Source organism: Arachis stenosperma, chromosome 3 (genome assembly GCF_014773155.1).
Source record: "Arachis stenosperma cultivar V10309 chromosome 3, arast.V10309.gnm1.PFL2, whole genome shotgun sequence".
NCBI classification, from domain to species: Eukaryota; Viridiplantae; Streptophyta; class Magnoliopsida; order Fabales; family Fabaceae; genus Arachis; species Arachis stenosperma.
Window position 1 is genome coordinate 12,419,649 of NC_080379.1, and position 16,792 is coordinate 12,436,440.

A 16,792-nucleotide genomic window follows, 5' to 3' on the forward strand; every position below is an offset into this window, starting at 1 on the left:
ATTATTAGAGATTATTTTATAAGAAATTCAAAGTTAAAACTATTTGATATTTTTGTATTTAATATAATCAAAAGATGTACTATTTTAAAAAATATGTTTGTATTAAAAAAATATGTATTTAATATAAATCTAAATTAAAATCTTTTCTTTTAATATATATTTTTTAATATAAACATATATTATTTTTTACATAAGACATATTTTGATTATATTAAATACAAAAATATCAAATAGTTTTAACGTTAAATTTTTTGTAAAATAATTTCTAATATTTTTATTATTATTATTATTGAGTGACTATATATATACATATATATATAAGAATTTAATGAATAAATTTATCATTATTATTGTTCAAAAAATACAAAAAATATAGTGTAATATTATTGTGCAATTAATAATAATAATTTTATTTTATTTTATTTTTAAACAGGGGACTATTATGTCTAATAGAGAAAAATATTGGGGATTGATTTGTACATTAGTTTTTTTAGGGACTAAAATGTCTGTTTTTAAAATTTTTGGAGACTGATCTGGGTAATTACTCTGCCGAAAAATGAACTGAAAACTGATTTGTCGGCCGGAGTAAATCCTTAGAAATTGATCTATGTATTAATTTTTCTTAGAAACTAAAATGTCTTATTCTAAAATTCTTAAGAACTGATTTGAGTAACTACTCGTTTTTTTTTTAAGTAAGCGGAGACTATAATGCTCTAAATAAGGAGAGTAAGATATCAAACTAGCAATATCACAATTTGTACAAGAATATGCTAGAAATAAAATCATAACATAAGTACAACAAAGATATACCATATAATTAAAATAATCAATATTTATATTCCATAAACTTCTACTATCTTCTAATTTTTTTATTTGTCAAATGTTATATTAAAAATATAATTATTTATATATATTTTTTATTAATTTAAAATTTTTTTAAAAATAATATTATAATATAAAATTTCAATAATTTAAAAGTTTAAAGTCAATCTATATTGATATCATAAAAAAATTTTAAATAAAATAAAAAATTATACAAAATTACATAAAAATATAATTATTCATATACCTTAGAAACATAAATTACATCTTTGATTTAAAAACTTCCAGAAACCTTTCGAATTAGATGCCAAATAATTTTTAAGGATTAATATAACGCATCACACATATATTAACTTTATAGACTTAAGATAAGATATGTAACTATTTCAAGGAACAAATTACATCTTTATTTACGAAGATTTATGTTTCAGATGTCATTTCATCATGTAATCTTATATATTTAAAAATATTGTTTTAAATTTCTACCTCCCCATATCATTTTGTTTATAAAAAAATAAATATAAATTAACAAAAATATTAGATAAACAAATTATTTTTATAATTAAATTTAACAAATTTTTTTCCTTTTTTATACATTTTCTCTTTTTTTAGCTAATAATAAATTATTAGACTAATTTAATTAAATCTAATTATCAAAATAATTTAGTAATATAACATCATTGATAAATTACTTTACCCTCATTTTATTTACTAGTATCATGTAAGTGATACTTATCATTCATTACTAAATTTATTTACTTTTCAACTGTAACGAACTTTCACATCGAGAAATTAAAATTCGCATCCCTTATCACATGCAGACTTTACATGAAAATTTACCGCTACAAGAAGAATGATTAAAATTTGATCGTCAAATTTATCGTTGAAAAATTAATTAAAATTTGGTAGTAATTAAATTATTGTTGAAATAAATCAGACGATATAAATTTTGTTAATAAATAATTATTGTTAAATTTTTTTATCTGATGATAATTATCGTCGAATTCTGCGATAGATTACTAATTTAAAAAATTAATTAGTTATTGGTGAATTTTTTTGACAATATTGTTGGTGTCAAAAAATATTGTTTCGCGCATTATTTTTGTCAAAATATTTTTACAATAAATCCGACAGTAACATTATTTTTTTTAAATTTGAATAAATGGTCAATTTTAATTTTAAATTTATTTTTCACACAATTAATATTGAATTCATAAATAATGAAAACCTATTATTTAAAATAAATAATACAATATTCAAATAAATTAAAAGTCAAGTACATTAAATAAATACAATCAAACAGTAAAACAAAACACTAAAAACTACAGATCCAGGTAATCGTCGTTGTTGGTCTCGTGGCCCTTAGTCGGCAGCACAGAAGGCGGTGATGTCTGTGTGCCACCAGCAGGATCGATGCCAGCGACGCGCATCTGAGCCTGATACACTTCTATCGAAGCCTCCATACACTGAAGCCGCTCTAACAACTCCCTCCACTTTAGCTTGATCTCATCCGTAGACGTCACTCGGGTGAGGATCTCCTGATAATCGTTCAACTTCTGAGCCTGCTGGTGAAGGTTGCGTTGGAGCTCTTGCACCTGCAACATTAAATTCACGCCTTTCTCGGACTCAATAGCTCAACTGGTGGCAGAGCATGACAACAGTCTCAACATGGAAGTGCAGATACTATTGGTGAAGAACGACTCTAACCCGTATATGCGGTTCTTGTACAGCGTTGAGGTTGTCTCGCACTAAACTGCATTGGGATTGACGACTGAAGCTGTAGAGCCATCGACAGCGTCCTCTCCACTTTGCTGAGACTATTGAGTCGCGACCTCTAATCTTTGTGTGAAGGACTCCTATGTGTTAATGTGATTAGTACGACAGATATATAGTTAATTAATCTCTACAAATTTTATAGCAAAAAATCAGATGTATGTTTACTCACATAATGGTCCTGAGATTGCTTATCAGCAAATCTCTCTTTATTCTCCTTCAGCGTCTGGGTATACTGGAACGTCTCCGCCAATATCGTCTCGCGATCCAACGACTTTGACTACACATGTTGGATTGAAACAATATGATTAGGATCTAGTAATTATATGCAAAAGAATATAACTAAGTTATCAATAAAATTAAAGCCACTACAAACCAGCCTAACCTTAGTCGGAGTCAGGATATCCGGTGGTCCCGCCCCTAATGAACATCATCCAGCATCTGCAGGAGCCGCCGACCCATTCTATGGTTGAATATCTTCCTGATGGTAAGATCGTGCTCAGCGTCCCATATAAAGTGCAACTGCAACAAAGAAACTTTAAAATTAGTTAAGTAAGATAGAGAATATAAACTAGTTAAAAAGGTTTGAAATTGAAAAAAAAAAGTAATTACCGCCCATTTCTAAAACTATATCTCTCTCGTCTCAGCGGGGATCTTTGTGTAGCTGGGCTAGGTATGGTCGTACAACAGCTTGATGACATGGGTCATCTCCTGAGTACACGTGTTGTTGTTCGACACAAACCTAAAAACAGAAAAAAATAACCATAATCAAGTAAATAGGAAACAGGAATTACTTTTCAGGAACTTTGAGTAATAACCATAAACAGAAAATAGGAAACAATAACTAGGCAACCAAATAAACCTAAATCTACTAAATAGGAATAAATTTTTATGAACTTTCAGCAATAACCATAATCATTAAATAGGAAACAATAACCAGACAACCAAATAAATCTAAATCCACTAAACTAGAAGCATTTTTCAGGCACTTTCAGCGATAACCATAAACAGAAAACAGGAAACAATGACCAAGCATTCAAACTTAAATCCGCTAAACTAGAATCAGTTTTCATGCACTATCAGTGATAACTATAAATAGAAAATACATGAGACTTAACGTGATATTTACTTGGTGCTGCCATCAGGCCAAACCTTCAACCGTACAATGGGAGATGGTGGAGGGACATCAACTGCCTCACTTCTGTGGCTAGACTCTGTGGCCGCGGCATCCGATCCGTCGCTGGAGGCGGCGTTGCCGTGGATGCAGGTTGCTGAGCGGCAGGAGGCAGCATCATCGCCGTAGACAGAGGTACGTAGTTGGAGTTAGGGACCATGATGAACTGCTGGTCCACTAAACCTGCAACCTGTGGCGTCACTTTGGTAGTTGGAGTAGATGGAGAGGATCCAGAAGTTCTGGGAGTACTGGAAGAAACCCTCCCTCTACCTCGACCATGGCTAGAGCTACAACCAGCAGTCTGATCCATAACACCTCTACCTGTCGCCATGTCTGCATATAGCATACCAATTAATAAAAATTCCGTACAACAAGTCAACAATTCAAATTATAACAATAAAGTGCAAGTATAAGGAACAAGTTCAACACTGCTTCCTATAATCAACAGCTCAAGATTAATTTTAAGAATTGAAAATTGTTCTTAATATAACCGAAAATTAAATAAACATTCAAAATTAACATATTTGGATTACATAGATTTAAGAAGCTTAAAATTGTATTAATCTTGTACTATTGGACAAAGAACCTCAATCATGCAAAAATTAAGATTTTGGTCAATTAAAAGCATTTCACATCTATTCATCAATGCATAATAACAATAAAAATGTGAAAGCAAGCATTGATTTTCAAGGATTGAACCAAAATTTCATTAGTAACTCATTGAGGTATATCGTCGAACCCTTGGTATACCAAAATGTAAACAATACAAAATGACACTAACAAGTATTCTCTCAGCATCAATTCAAAAGCTCAACACCAATTACACCAAATCAACAGCATAACTCATGAACTCAGCAGCAAATCAATCAAAACAACCTTAACAGTGAATTAATGTAATCAAAACCAATAATAAAACAGAGAATCTTCATACAATCAAACAATTATTAAACAATTTCAGCAATAATTTTTCAGTAAAACAGTTATCAATACAGCAATTAATACAATTAGATAATTTAAAATACTACAACAATTCAAAACGTGATGTATTGAATCTAACCTAACTTAATCAACCTAAATCTACTAAGATTAGAAAATTAAATTGAACTAATTTTGAAACTGATTTAAAATTAAAATTAAAATTCTAATCAAACCTAAACTAAATTAAACTAAAATTAAAGGAAAAAGAAAAGAGTTGTTCAAGAACCTGAAATGAAGAACAAAGCAATAAATAAGGAAAGAGGTGGATGCTATAGTAGTGGTCACCAAAATTGCGTTGAAGCTTGCTGGAATGAAGGGGATTACTATAGCTTTGGTTCTATGTCAATGAGACAGAGAAAGTAGGAGGCAATGGTTAAGCCTACGAGGGAAAAGAAGGCAAGAAAGAGAAGGGGCTTGTGGTGGCAGCAGATGGTGGTGACGATGACACTGGAAGGAGGGGAGAGAGAGAGAGAGAGAGAGAGAGAGAGAGAGAGAGAGAGAGAGAGAGAGAGAGAGAGAGAGAGAGAGAGAGAGAGAGAGAGAGAGAGAGAGAGAGAGAGAGAGGGTTGGCGGTAGATTGCTGGTGACGGAAAGGGGTTGCCGAGAGTTTGTGATTTGAATTTTTGCCCTTTTACTGTTAGAATATTCCAACAGTAACCTATTGTAGGACACCAAAATGCAGCGTTTCACTAATTGGAGTTATCGTTGAAAAATTCGACAGTAAATCCGCCGATAAAAAGACGCGCCAAATTAATTTATTTTTCTCCAGATTTTACCGCCAGACTTACTATCGAAAAACAGAATCTGACGGCAATTACTTAACCTTACGAATTCGACGTTGTTACTACCAGTAAATCTGATGATAAATCTACCGCTATTCTACGACGTTAAATCCGACGGTACTCAACGTTTTTTTTTTGTAATGTCCTATGCTAGTGTGCTGTGTCAATTGAGATAAGTTAATTAGTTCTTAATGATTGAATCATGGATGTCTCTGATACCATTTATTGGAAATTCTTGGTTTCCTCTCAAAATCATCCATATTATATAAATCATTAAGAAAGAAATACTTAAATGCAGAAGTGTACTTGAATTCATAAGTATGATTGAAAGAGTTCGGTTATTTGATCTTTTTCAACCAAATTAAAGCCTTATGTATCTCTAATAGAGTTACATCGCAACTCCTCTTATGGGAAAAAAAATCACAAAAGTAGCTTTGATACGTTAGGAACCAAAATCCAAAAGTCACTATTTATATTTAAATGTGATACTCATTAAACTTTGAAACTCAAATAAAATAATATTTTTATTCTCATTTAATTTTAAATAAAAAATAATAATAAATTATTTAATTCAATATTTATGACGACAAATAAGATCATCGTTATATAAATTATTTAACATAAAAAAACTTAATTTACAATTATAATTAATATATATATTGTCCATAAATAAATTAAAAATTAATAATTTTTAAATACATATATCTCACCTTTTATAAAGTTAAAGAATTTTAACATAATTTTTTTTAAAAAAAATATAGACTCAAAAACTTTTTAGAAACAGATTCGAGTCTATCTTCTTTACTGATAACTAGGAAATAAATCTCATGACACAGAAGCAAATCTGAAAGTACAGAGTAACAGGCAGCGAACTCTTACTTTATTTTTCCGCTTACAGAATCGTTTTTGTCTTTGCTTTAAACTATATATCTACGGATCTAGGATAAGAATTTATCCTTTTATTTTTGTTAGTAATATAAGAGTTCATCTTTATTTTATATATATATATATAGTTACTGATTAATAACGATTAAAAAAATTCATTATGGAAAACGAAAATCCTAAATCCTATGAGAATATATATTTGTTTTAAATTTTAGTATCTTTTTAAAAAAAATAAAAAAATTATTAATTTTACTAAGTTATTTAAAAAAACCTTAAAACTAAAAAATTGAGTAAATTTTCATTTCAATCCTGACATTTACTTGAGGGACAAAGTATTCTAGTCATTCTAATGTAAATAAATATATATGTATAAATATATATATAATTTAATTTATTTTTAATGTGTATTTTATATTAGTAATTAATTTTAATGATTAATTTTAATATATATCTAATATAATTTTAAAAAAATAATATTGTAATAAATCTTAAACAGGATTATTTCTATGTTTTTTTTTCTCCTTCTTTCAAAACCTTTTCAACGTAGTTTATTCGTTATTTTGGTGTATGTCGATAATTGTTACTTTTTTTCAAAAAAAGAATAAAAAGACACTATAGAGGTGCGTGTGAAAGAATATATTGATATGAATAGCAACCAAATTAAAGATTTGTCGTCAAGTCCAGGCTCCAGCTAACACCTTAAAGTCTCGAGCTTCAGCTACCAAGTTAGAGACTTTGATCATCAATTAAATCGCCATGCATGTGTTCAACTACCATTCTTCCTTTCTTCTTCTTCTTATTTCGCTTTCAGTCCCCACTACACCTTTTACTCAATTCTTTATGCTTTCACTCTCCTAAGAATAATACTATACACTATATTATTTAATTCTTTTTGTATTATTATTACATAATACATATATGACCGCTTTTGATTTTTCGTGTGGGAAAGAGAAACGTGTATGACAATATGGTGTGAGGAGAGAAGTGTTTTATTTCGTTATGGAATGACACAAATTGGAAGCATCGATTTATTTGTATTGTTTTATTTTTTAAATAAACAATCACAAATTGCACGGTACGATTTGTGATTTCGAATATAAAAAAAATTTTAATGTTAAAATGGGACCGTTCGATTTTTATTTTAACAAATAAAAAAATTAAAAAATACAAATCGGACCTTCGATTTGGAGTTTATTTTTTCTTCGAGCAAATCGCACCTCCGATTTGTAATTTATTTTTTCATCAAACAAATCGAACCGTCCGATTCAAATAAAACATCATATAAAAAACACATAATTTTTTAATAACAATATATTACACATATATTTAATCAATATAAAAAAAATTAGCCTATAACTATAGTACCATCATTATAATGATTATAATATTTTAAAAATATTGTTAAAATTAAAATAGCGTATTTTAATCTTTAAACAATATTTTTTAAAAAATATTGCTAAAAAAATGTTATCAAAATGTAGAAAAAATATTATTTTAATAAATTTTATTAAAAAATTAACTCAGAATAAAATCAACTCAAACTAATTAGTTAAAAATAAGTCTGATATAAAAAAATTAACAACTTTTAATTACTCTAATTTTTCGAAGTTTAAAATAAAAAATTAAATAAAATAGACTTAGTTGACTTATATTATAATTAATTCTTAGATTTTTTCTATTTTAATTTTAAAAATACTTCCATATAGCCACCATAACACAGATATTCTAGAATCCACCCTCTATATATAGATATATAGATATAATTATATATATGTATATATATAAAATACCACTCAATCATTTCCCATATCGTTCTTCCTTTCACAGATATATATACACAGAGGTTCATCACGTTCCGAAATCAATCTCATCAATATACAAATTTAAAACACTTGAGAGAACTGAGATTTGCTATTCAATTCTAATAATGGGTGACGCGGATCGATCCTCCTCTCATGATGTTTCTCCAGATTCTACAGGTACCCATTTATATATATATATATATATATATATATGTGTGTGTGTGTGTGTATGCAGTTCTGTTTCAATACTTGACACTATAGTCTATATCTAAACTCATATTTGCAATATAATGTATTCGTTCGTTTTCTGAATGCTAAGTTCTTAATTACTTCTTAGAGTGGGTCTGCATTATTGCAATGAGTTTCAATTAACATTGTTAATAACTTGGAAACTGAAGTTTTTTTTTTATCAATAATTATATTATAATAATACTTTTGAGTACTTAATCAGTTAGAGGGTATATTTGGTCCCTGAACTGCAGGGGGAAAAAAAAAAGAAAAGAATTTTTCTTGTTCTTGTATGGCACTTTAATTTATTTTCTTAGACAGTTTACAAAGAATTTATGTTATTTTTTATTTGATTTACTTCATTTCATCTCATTTTATTCCCTGTTCAGAGCAAACCAATCAAGCTTCCAAGATTAAATTTTCTGAAGAAGAGGAAATCCTTATTGCCATGGTGTATAATCTGGTTGGTGAGAGGTTGGTTTCTCTTTTGTCACTGTAGCACGTGTTAATAGTTTGAACAATTTAAAGGTGGATTTCATATATAATATATCAAAAATGTTTCGTAATAAAAAATAATTATTTATTTTATTTAGTATTCATTGATTATTGTAATAATTATTAAATATTAAATAAAATAAATTTTAATTATTTTTTTATCTTTCTAATATTAAAAATTAATAATATAATTGGTAGGAGTGCAAGACCGGTTCAACTTAAAACTCTGTCAGAATATATCATTTTATTTAGCATTAATATTTTAGCCGAATTTAGATCATGTTTTGGTGGGTTGATCCAAATCTGATCCAAAATTATGTTACATAATTGAAATACATGCTTTTTATTGAAATAACTAAAAGAATACTATAGTTTTATGCTTTAATTAATAATTTTATATTATATTTTGTTTTTATATCAAAATAATTTATTTTGATATAAATATTATATAATATTTATTAAATTTAATTTTTTAATCTATAATATTTATTAATTTATTATATATAATTTTTAAAATTATATTCATTAATTATATGTTGGATCAATCCAATCATTATCAAATTCGTTCAAGGGAGTTTGAGTCTTGTAATAATTAGAGTCGACGATGTACTATTATGATCAAGTATGGGTCTAGTTAAATTTTGTTCAATAAACCCACTTGTACACCCTTAATTAGGGTTAGAAGTGATTTGAGCTAGACCAAGCTTAAATTCGTCTCACAAAAATTGAGCTTGGCTCACGGCTCGATTTATTAACAATCGAATCTATTTCTTAAGCTCAAACTCGGCTCATTGAAAGCTCACGAACTAGCTCGAACTCACGAGTTGGCTCAAATAATAGAAACATAAATACATAATTTATAATTATATATCAATAAATTATAACTTATATATTTTAAAAAATATTTTAAAAGATAAATTTTATATATTGTTATCTATCAAAAAATTATAAATTTTTTATTTATGTTCTACATCAAAATTATATGTAAAAAATAAATATAAATTTTAAATAATTAAGATCATTAATATATATATATATATATATATATATATATAATTATATATTATTATTTCATATGTATGTATATAATATTAAAAGTATAGATTAAATGCATATAGGATATGTGTATTAATAATTATATATATAATCGAGTCAGTTCACGAGCTAATGAGCTGAGCTTATCCAAACTCAAACTCGACTCATTTAATTTATGAGCTCAATTACAAGCTCAAACTTGGCTCACTAGCTCACGAGCTTAGCTTATCGAGCTATTAACGAATCGAACTCGAATTAGCTCATAAGCTGACTTGACTCATTTCCGGCCCTACCCTTAATATATAAGGGATATCAAATGGGTCAACCTTTTTATTTTTGTCTAAACAGACCATTTTTAGTATCAAGTTTGGATCAAATATTTTGTTCCTTTATAAGTTATTGGTGGAGGTATAGTATTTAAACACTTTTATATCCACTAGGCTATTCGTTCTTTAATTACATATATATCTTTATTTTTTAATATCTTAAATTTTATTTAATTATTTTTTATATTTTAAAATTATCAAATCTTTTAGCAATTATTAAGATTTGTACGTTAGACTTTACAATAAACTAGACATAATACTCAGTAAATAATTTATGATAAGTTATAGATTAAATCCAGTCCAATCAATTTTACTGCAGACTTAGTATGTTAAGAATAAGCTTGACATGTTTTTATCTCTTATTATTGGGTTGAAACTTGATATATTTTTGTTAGAATTCGATATATTTGATTTGGATGGCAAAAAATAAAAGATAAAAAAAAAAGAATGAAAAAAGATTTAAATGGGACAAGCTTGTTTATTTAATTTGAGTTAATCGGTTGAACTTGTTAAACTCTTATTATTACATACCTAATTTTAAAGTTAAAAGTTTACCCATTTTAATGTTGTGCAAGATCTGGCCTGGCACAAGATCTGGTCCGACCTCAAAGTATATTTCATCAGATTTGGTTTTGCTATTATTATCCAGTGCGTTTTTTAGTTGAATTTAGATTATGTTTCATGTCGACCGAATCCAATCCAAAATTATATTATAGGACTAAAATACATATTTTATAATGACATTAATAATAAAATGTTATGGTTTTTTTACTTTAATTAAATTTTTTATATTATATAATATTATTTTATCTTTAAAATTATATATTTTGATATAAGTGTAGGCTATATTTATTAAATTAAACCTTTTAAGATGATATTTTATTAATTTATTCTGTAAAATTTACAAAATTATATATTTTTTAATCGATCTGGTTTAATTCAATATATTTCGGTTTAATTTATGATCGGATTCAATTTTTTTAAAATAAACCTGCATGGTAAAATATTTTAATCGGGTTCGAACATTTGGGTCTAGCAAAACTTAGCCCAACTCTTTCCATGCTCACCCCTAACTCATTTAAGGTGATTAAATGTGCCATCATAATGGATTCAGGCCTAGTTTGGAAACACCTTAATTAATTTCTTTTTAAAAAACTAACTTGGGTTAGTCGAATGATCAACTCACTCGTCCGTTTAAGTAAGTGTCGGGGGTTCGAATATTGCCTTATGCATGCAGCAACTCATTAATCAACGACAGACCCTTAAATGAAGCTTAGATCCGCGACGGATTAGTCCTCTGTCGGATTGGGAGATACCGTGGACAAAAAAAATCTCCTTTTGAAAAAATAATTTAAACAACAAATAGCTATATTAAAAGTAGCTTATAAATAAGTTATTTTATGTTTGGGTTTTTAATTTTAAAAGTATTTATTTTATAGAAATGTGATAAAAAATAGTAGTATTATGAGAGAAGTAATTTTTTTTAATTTTTTTATAAGCTCCTAAATAACTTCTTAAAAAGCTGCAATTTAATTTTAAAAATTTTACCAGACATTAATACTACTACTTTTCATAAGTCAAAATTTCAACAAAAAAATACTTTTTATGAAACTTTCCAAACGATCCACAATCTATTTTGACATTTCTATACACAGTGATATTAATTGTAAAATGAAAGGTAAATGGTAAAAAAATTTTGCATTATTATTTTGTTGCCATCCACGTACATTAAAAGTTATTGATTCAACGATGATTGATTTGTTGTATAATACTTATAACTTATTTTCATTTTAAAGAATTCAACGATGATAGATTTGTTTATAATATAATAATGCTATATTTTCAGGTGGTCTTTGATTGCTGGAAGAATTCCTGGAAGAACAGCAGAGGAAATAGAAAAGTATTGGACTTCAAGATACTCATCAACCAGCGAATAATAATAATGAAAGTGCAAAAGAATGAACATTTAATGGTTGATTTCCACTCATATGAAGAAAGTAATTTTGGGTGCCTCCGATCCAAGTTGATACAATGAATTTTGTGGAATATATAAAACAAAAATTAAAGTTGGTCATATTATTATGATGGCCAAGTTGTAGGAGCATTTTACCATATATTATATAACCAAAAGGAGCATGGCATTTTAAAAGCTCCTATGCACGTTGTAATTTTATTTCTCATGTTGTAATATGTAATGTTTCTTGGTATTTTAGAATTGAAATATAATATTTAGTTTTTTCATGCAGAACAATTGGTCGAAAACATTATCTATACATATATTTTATTGTATTTGGTGCATGCAGGCCACCCATTTGTCTTTCTTATTATTCATTTATCTCCTCTATTATTGATACATTAATTAGAGAGACTCTTACTTATTAAATAATAAAATTTAATGTGTATATATATATATATATATATATATATATATATATATATATATATATATATAACTTGAATTACAAAATTATGTCTCATCATCAACTTTAATTTGTACAAGATATAATAATCATTCACTTTTGAAGCCACCAACTTTACCATAAAGTCTACCTTCTGGAAGACTTAAAAAGTGCTTTAAGTCTTCAATATATGATAAGGTTTCTTTTTTCAACAAAATAATAATACACAAATCAAAGTAGTTCTCTATATGTTGAGAATCTGATATCAGAAAGTCAAAATATCTGGCAATATTAAGTGAGATAAGCATATATTATTTTTCAGAGTTGACAATAATTAAGATAGGGTAGGATTATTTAAATTCTATCTTAATATTATTTTTAAGTTTAAATTTTTTAACCTAAATTTTATTTGTATTTTCAATCTCTCAATCTTATATAGTGATATTATTTGATTAGCTTTACAAAAAAAATTTATTTTCGCTCAAATATAATATTTAATTTTTTTTTATTTTATAATATCAAATATTATTTATATATCATTAACATAAATTGCATTACCAACTTAGTAACATTAAGTAATTATACAAAAGATAAAAATAATGATTCAAATCTTTTCTTATTCATTATTATTATTATTATTATTATTATTATTATATTAAAAATATTATTTGTATATTAAAATCATTCACTAAAATTAGTTATAAATATAATGTTTATTTGTATTTTAATATATATTTTATACTAATAATTAATTTTAATGACTAATATATATATATATATATATATATATATATATATATATATATATATATATATATTAAAGGTGTAGATTAGGAATAGAGTTGGCTTGACTCGAATCAAAATTCCAACCAGATTGAAATGGATTGGATGATTACAAATACGAATAGCGCTGTTGGAAAAAATTTAACAAAAATTTAAATAAGAACTTGTATAACAGTGGAAGCACTAAAAATATTTTTTTTTATAATTTGTGTAATTAAATAGGCAATACCAAAAATATTTCAAATAGTAAATATAATGATAGAAATTAAATAATTAAACACCAGAATTTTAATATAAGAAAATCTCTAAAAGAGGGACAAAAAATTCACGGGACCTAGTTCAGTAAAATCTTTTACTATCAAAATAATGGATACACAATCAGTCTTCCTAGTGACACTAGGGCATCTCAACAATAACAAAATACATTATCAAAATTGATGGAATTAACATAAACCCTCCACAAAATGAGTATCTCAAATCATACAAAAGAAAAGGCAATACAACTAGCAAATTATATCCTAATTTTTATCTCTACACCAAAAATAACATATTAAAATTTCATGAGAAATGAAGCGAATTTACTAGTTTAATCGGATCAAAATGGCATGCCCTTTTTCCTCCAATTTTCTTCTTCTCTCCCTCGAAGATTTCTGCAAGTTTCGTTTGCTTTCTTTCAAAATTGAAAGAAGCCTCTCTCTCTTGGCTTTTTGCCACTTTCTTTCTTTCTTTATTTTTATTTTTATTTTGTTTTAAAGGTTGTATGGGCCCCACTTGAGGCTGGAGACCCACCAACAAATCTCTCCCTCACCAACTCAAGTGGGGATAGGTTGTTTTGCCAAGTCTGTCTTCTCTTTGCAGGAATTAAACTTTACTGCAGGTAAACTCTTAGTCATCATATCTAAACCATTATCATCAGTGTGGATCTTCTCAAGTGCATATGACTTCATCTCAAGCACTTGACGTATCCAATGATACCTCACCTCTATATGCTTCGATCTGGAATGAAACGTCGGATTCTTGCTGAGATGGATAGCACTCTAACTGTCACAAAATAATACAAACTTCTCTTGATTGATGCCTAACTCTTGTAGAAATTTCTTCATCCACAAGAGTTCCTTAGAAGCTTCAACAACAGCAATATATTCTGCCTCTGTAGTAGACAAAGCAATACATTTCTGAAGTCGAGATTGCCACGACATAGCTCTCCCTGCAAAAGTCATCATATAACCAGAAGTAGACTTTTTTAAATCAATATCTCTAGCCATATCTGCATCTGTATAACCATCCAACACAGGTTGGCCACTCCCAAAGCATAAAAAAACTCTGGAACTACCATTAAGATATCTAAGAATCCACTTCACCGTTTGTTAGTGTTCCTTGCCAGGATTAGAGAGAAACCGACCATCAACTCCAACGGCATGAGCAATATCCGGCCTTGTGCAAACCATAGCATACATCAAACTGCCAACTGCAAATGCATATGAAATCTTCTTCATTTCTGCTTTCTCTTTCTCACTTGTAGGACATTTCTGCGAACTCAACTTAAAATGACTAGCAAGTGGAGTACTAACAGGTTTGGAATTACTCATACCAAACCTTTCTAAAACCTTCTCAATATACTTTTGCTGCACAACCACAGTTTTCCATTCTTCCTATCACGAGTGATACTCATGCCAAGGATTTTCTTTGTAGGATCCAAATCCTTTATAGTAAAGGATCATTTCAAGTCTTTCTTAAGACTTTCAATCTTCTTAGTGTCATGACCAACAATCAACATGTCATCAACATAAAGTAAGATAATTATAAAATCATCATCAGAGAATTTCTTAACATATACACAATGATCAGAAAAGGTCTTACTATACCCATGACCTTCCATGAAGGAATCAAACTTCGTGTACCATTACCTTGGCACTTGCTTCAGCCCATATAAGCTCTTCTTCAACTTGCATACAAAATGCTCCTTTGCTTTAATCTCAAAACCCTCTGGTTGCTCCATATAAATTTCTTTATCTATGTCACCGTGAATGAATGCAGTCTTCACATCAAGCTGCTCAACCTCTAAATTCAAGCTAGCCGCCAATCCAAGCACAACTCAAATAGAAGACATCTTCACAACTGGAGAGAAAATCTCCTCAAAATCAATACATTTCTTTTGCTCAAAGCCTTTCACAACCAATCCAGCTTTGTATCTTGGGCGTGACATATTTTCATCCGCTTTCAATTTGAACACTCATTTATTCTTAAATGCTCTCTTACCTTTTGGTAGCATTACCAATTCAAATGTATGATTCTCATGCAAGGATTTTATTTCTTCTTGCATGGCCTTCAACCAATCTTCCTTATGCTCGTCAGACATAGTTTCCTGGTAGCTCTCTGGCTCTCCAGTTTCAGTGTTCATCACATACTCATGAGGAGAGTATTTCTGAGAAGGATGACGCTCTCTAGTAAATCTTCTCAATTCAGTCTCAACTGGTGGTTCAAGTGGAACTTCAACATCTGGTGGAACTTCTGCATCTAGCACCTCAGATTGAGGTGTAGGTTCATCATGCAAATTATCACCAACATTATCAACTTGTACATCTCCCCCATCAACAGAAGGTCTAGCGAAAGGACTAGGTTCATCATAAGCAGAACATCTAATAGTTATTGTTGGCTTATCTATCTTCTCAAGATCTTCAATAGTTTGGTCTTCAAGAAAAATCACATATCGACTTCTAATTATCTTCTTGCTCACCGGATCCCATAATCTGTAACCAAAATCTTCGTGACCATAACCCATGAAGATACACTGCTTTGACTTTCCATCAAGTTTGGATCTTTCATCTCTTGGGATGTGAACAAAGGCCGTACAGTCGAACACCCGCAAGTGACTATAGGAGACTCTTTCCCTCTCCAAACTTTCTCTTGAACATCACTATAAGTGAAACTAAAGGAGAAAGGTTGATCAGATCTACTGCAGTCCTCATCGTTTCACCCCAAAAGGATTTAGGCAACTTTGCATGAGAGAGCATACACCTGACTCTATTATTGATAGTGCGATTCATTCTCTCTGCAACTCCATTATGTTGAGGAGTCTTAGGAACCGTCTCCTCAAGCTTAATTCCACGTCCTTTACAATACTCTTCAAACGGACCCCTATATTCACCACCATTATCTGCTCAAACACATTTTAATTTTCTTCCTGTTTCTCTTTCAACATTTGCATGAAAGTGTTTGAAGTTACTGACCACCTGGTCTTTAGATTTCAAAACAAAAGCCCACACTTTTTGAGAATAATCATCAATAAAAGTAACAAAATATGATGCAC

At 28.7% G+C, this 16,792-nt stretch overlaps 1 protein-coding gene across 1 annotated transcript; it reads left to right on the plus strand.

The window, feature by feature from the left end:
• The first annotated feature begins 8,142 nt into the window (after positions 1–8,142).
• LOC130967136 (transcription factor TRY-like) lies at positions 8,143–12,627 on the plus strand. Its single transcript, XM_057891957.1, has 3 exons — positions 8,143–8,393; positions 8,834–8,918; positions 12,147–12,627. Exons 1-3 carry the CDS (start codon positions 8,186–8,188, stop codon positions 12,235–12,237), a joined length of 384 nt encoding a protein of 127 aa, XP_057747940.1. The 5' UTR covers positions 8,143–8,185; the 3' UTR covers positions 12,238–12,627.
• The last annotated feature ends 4,165 nt before the right edge of the window (positions 12,628–16,792 follow it).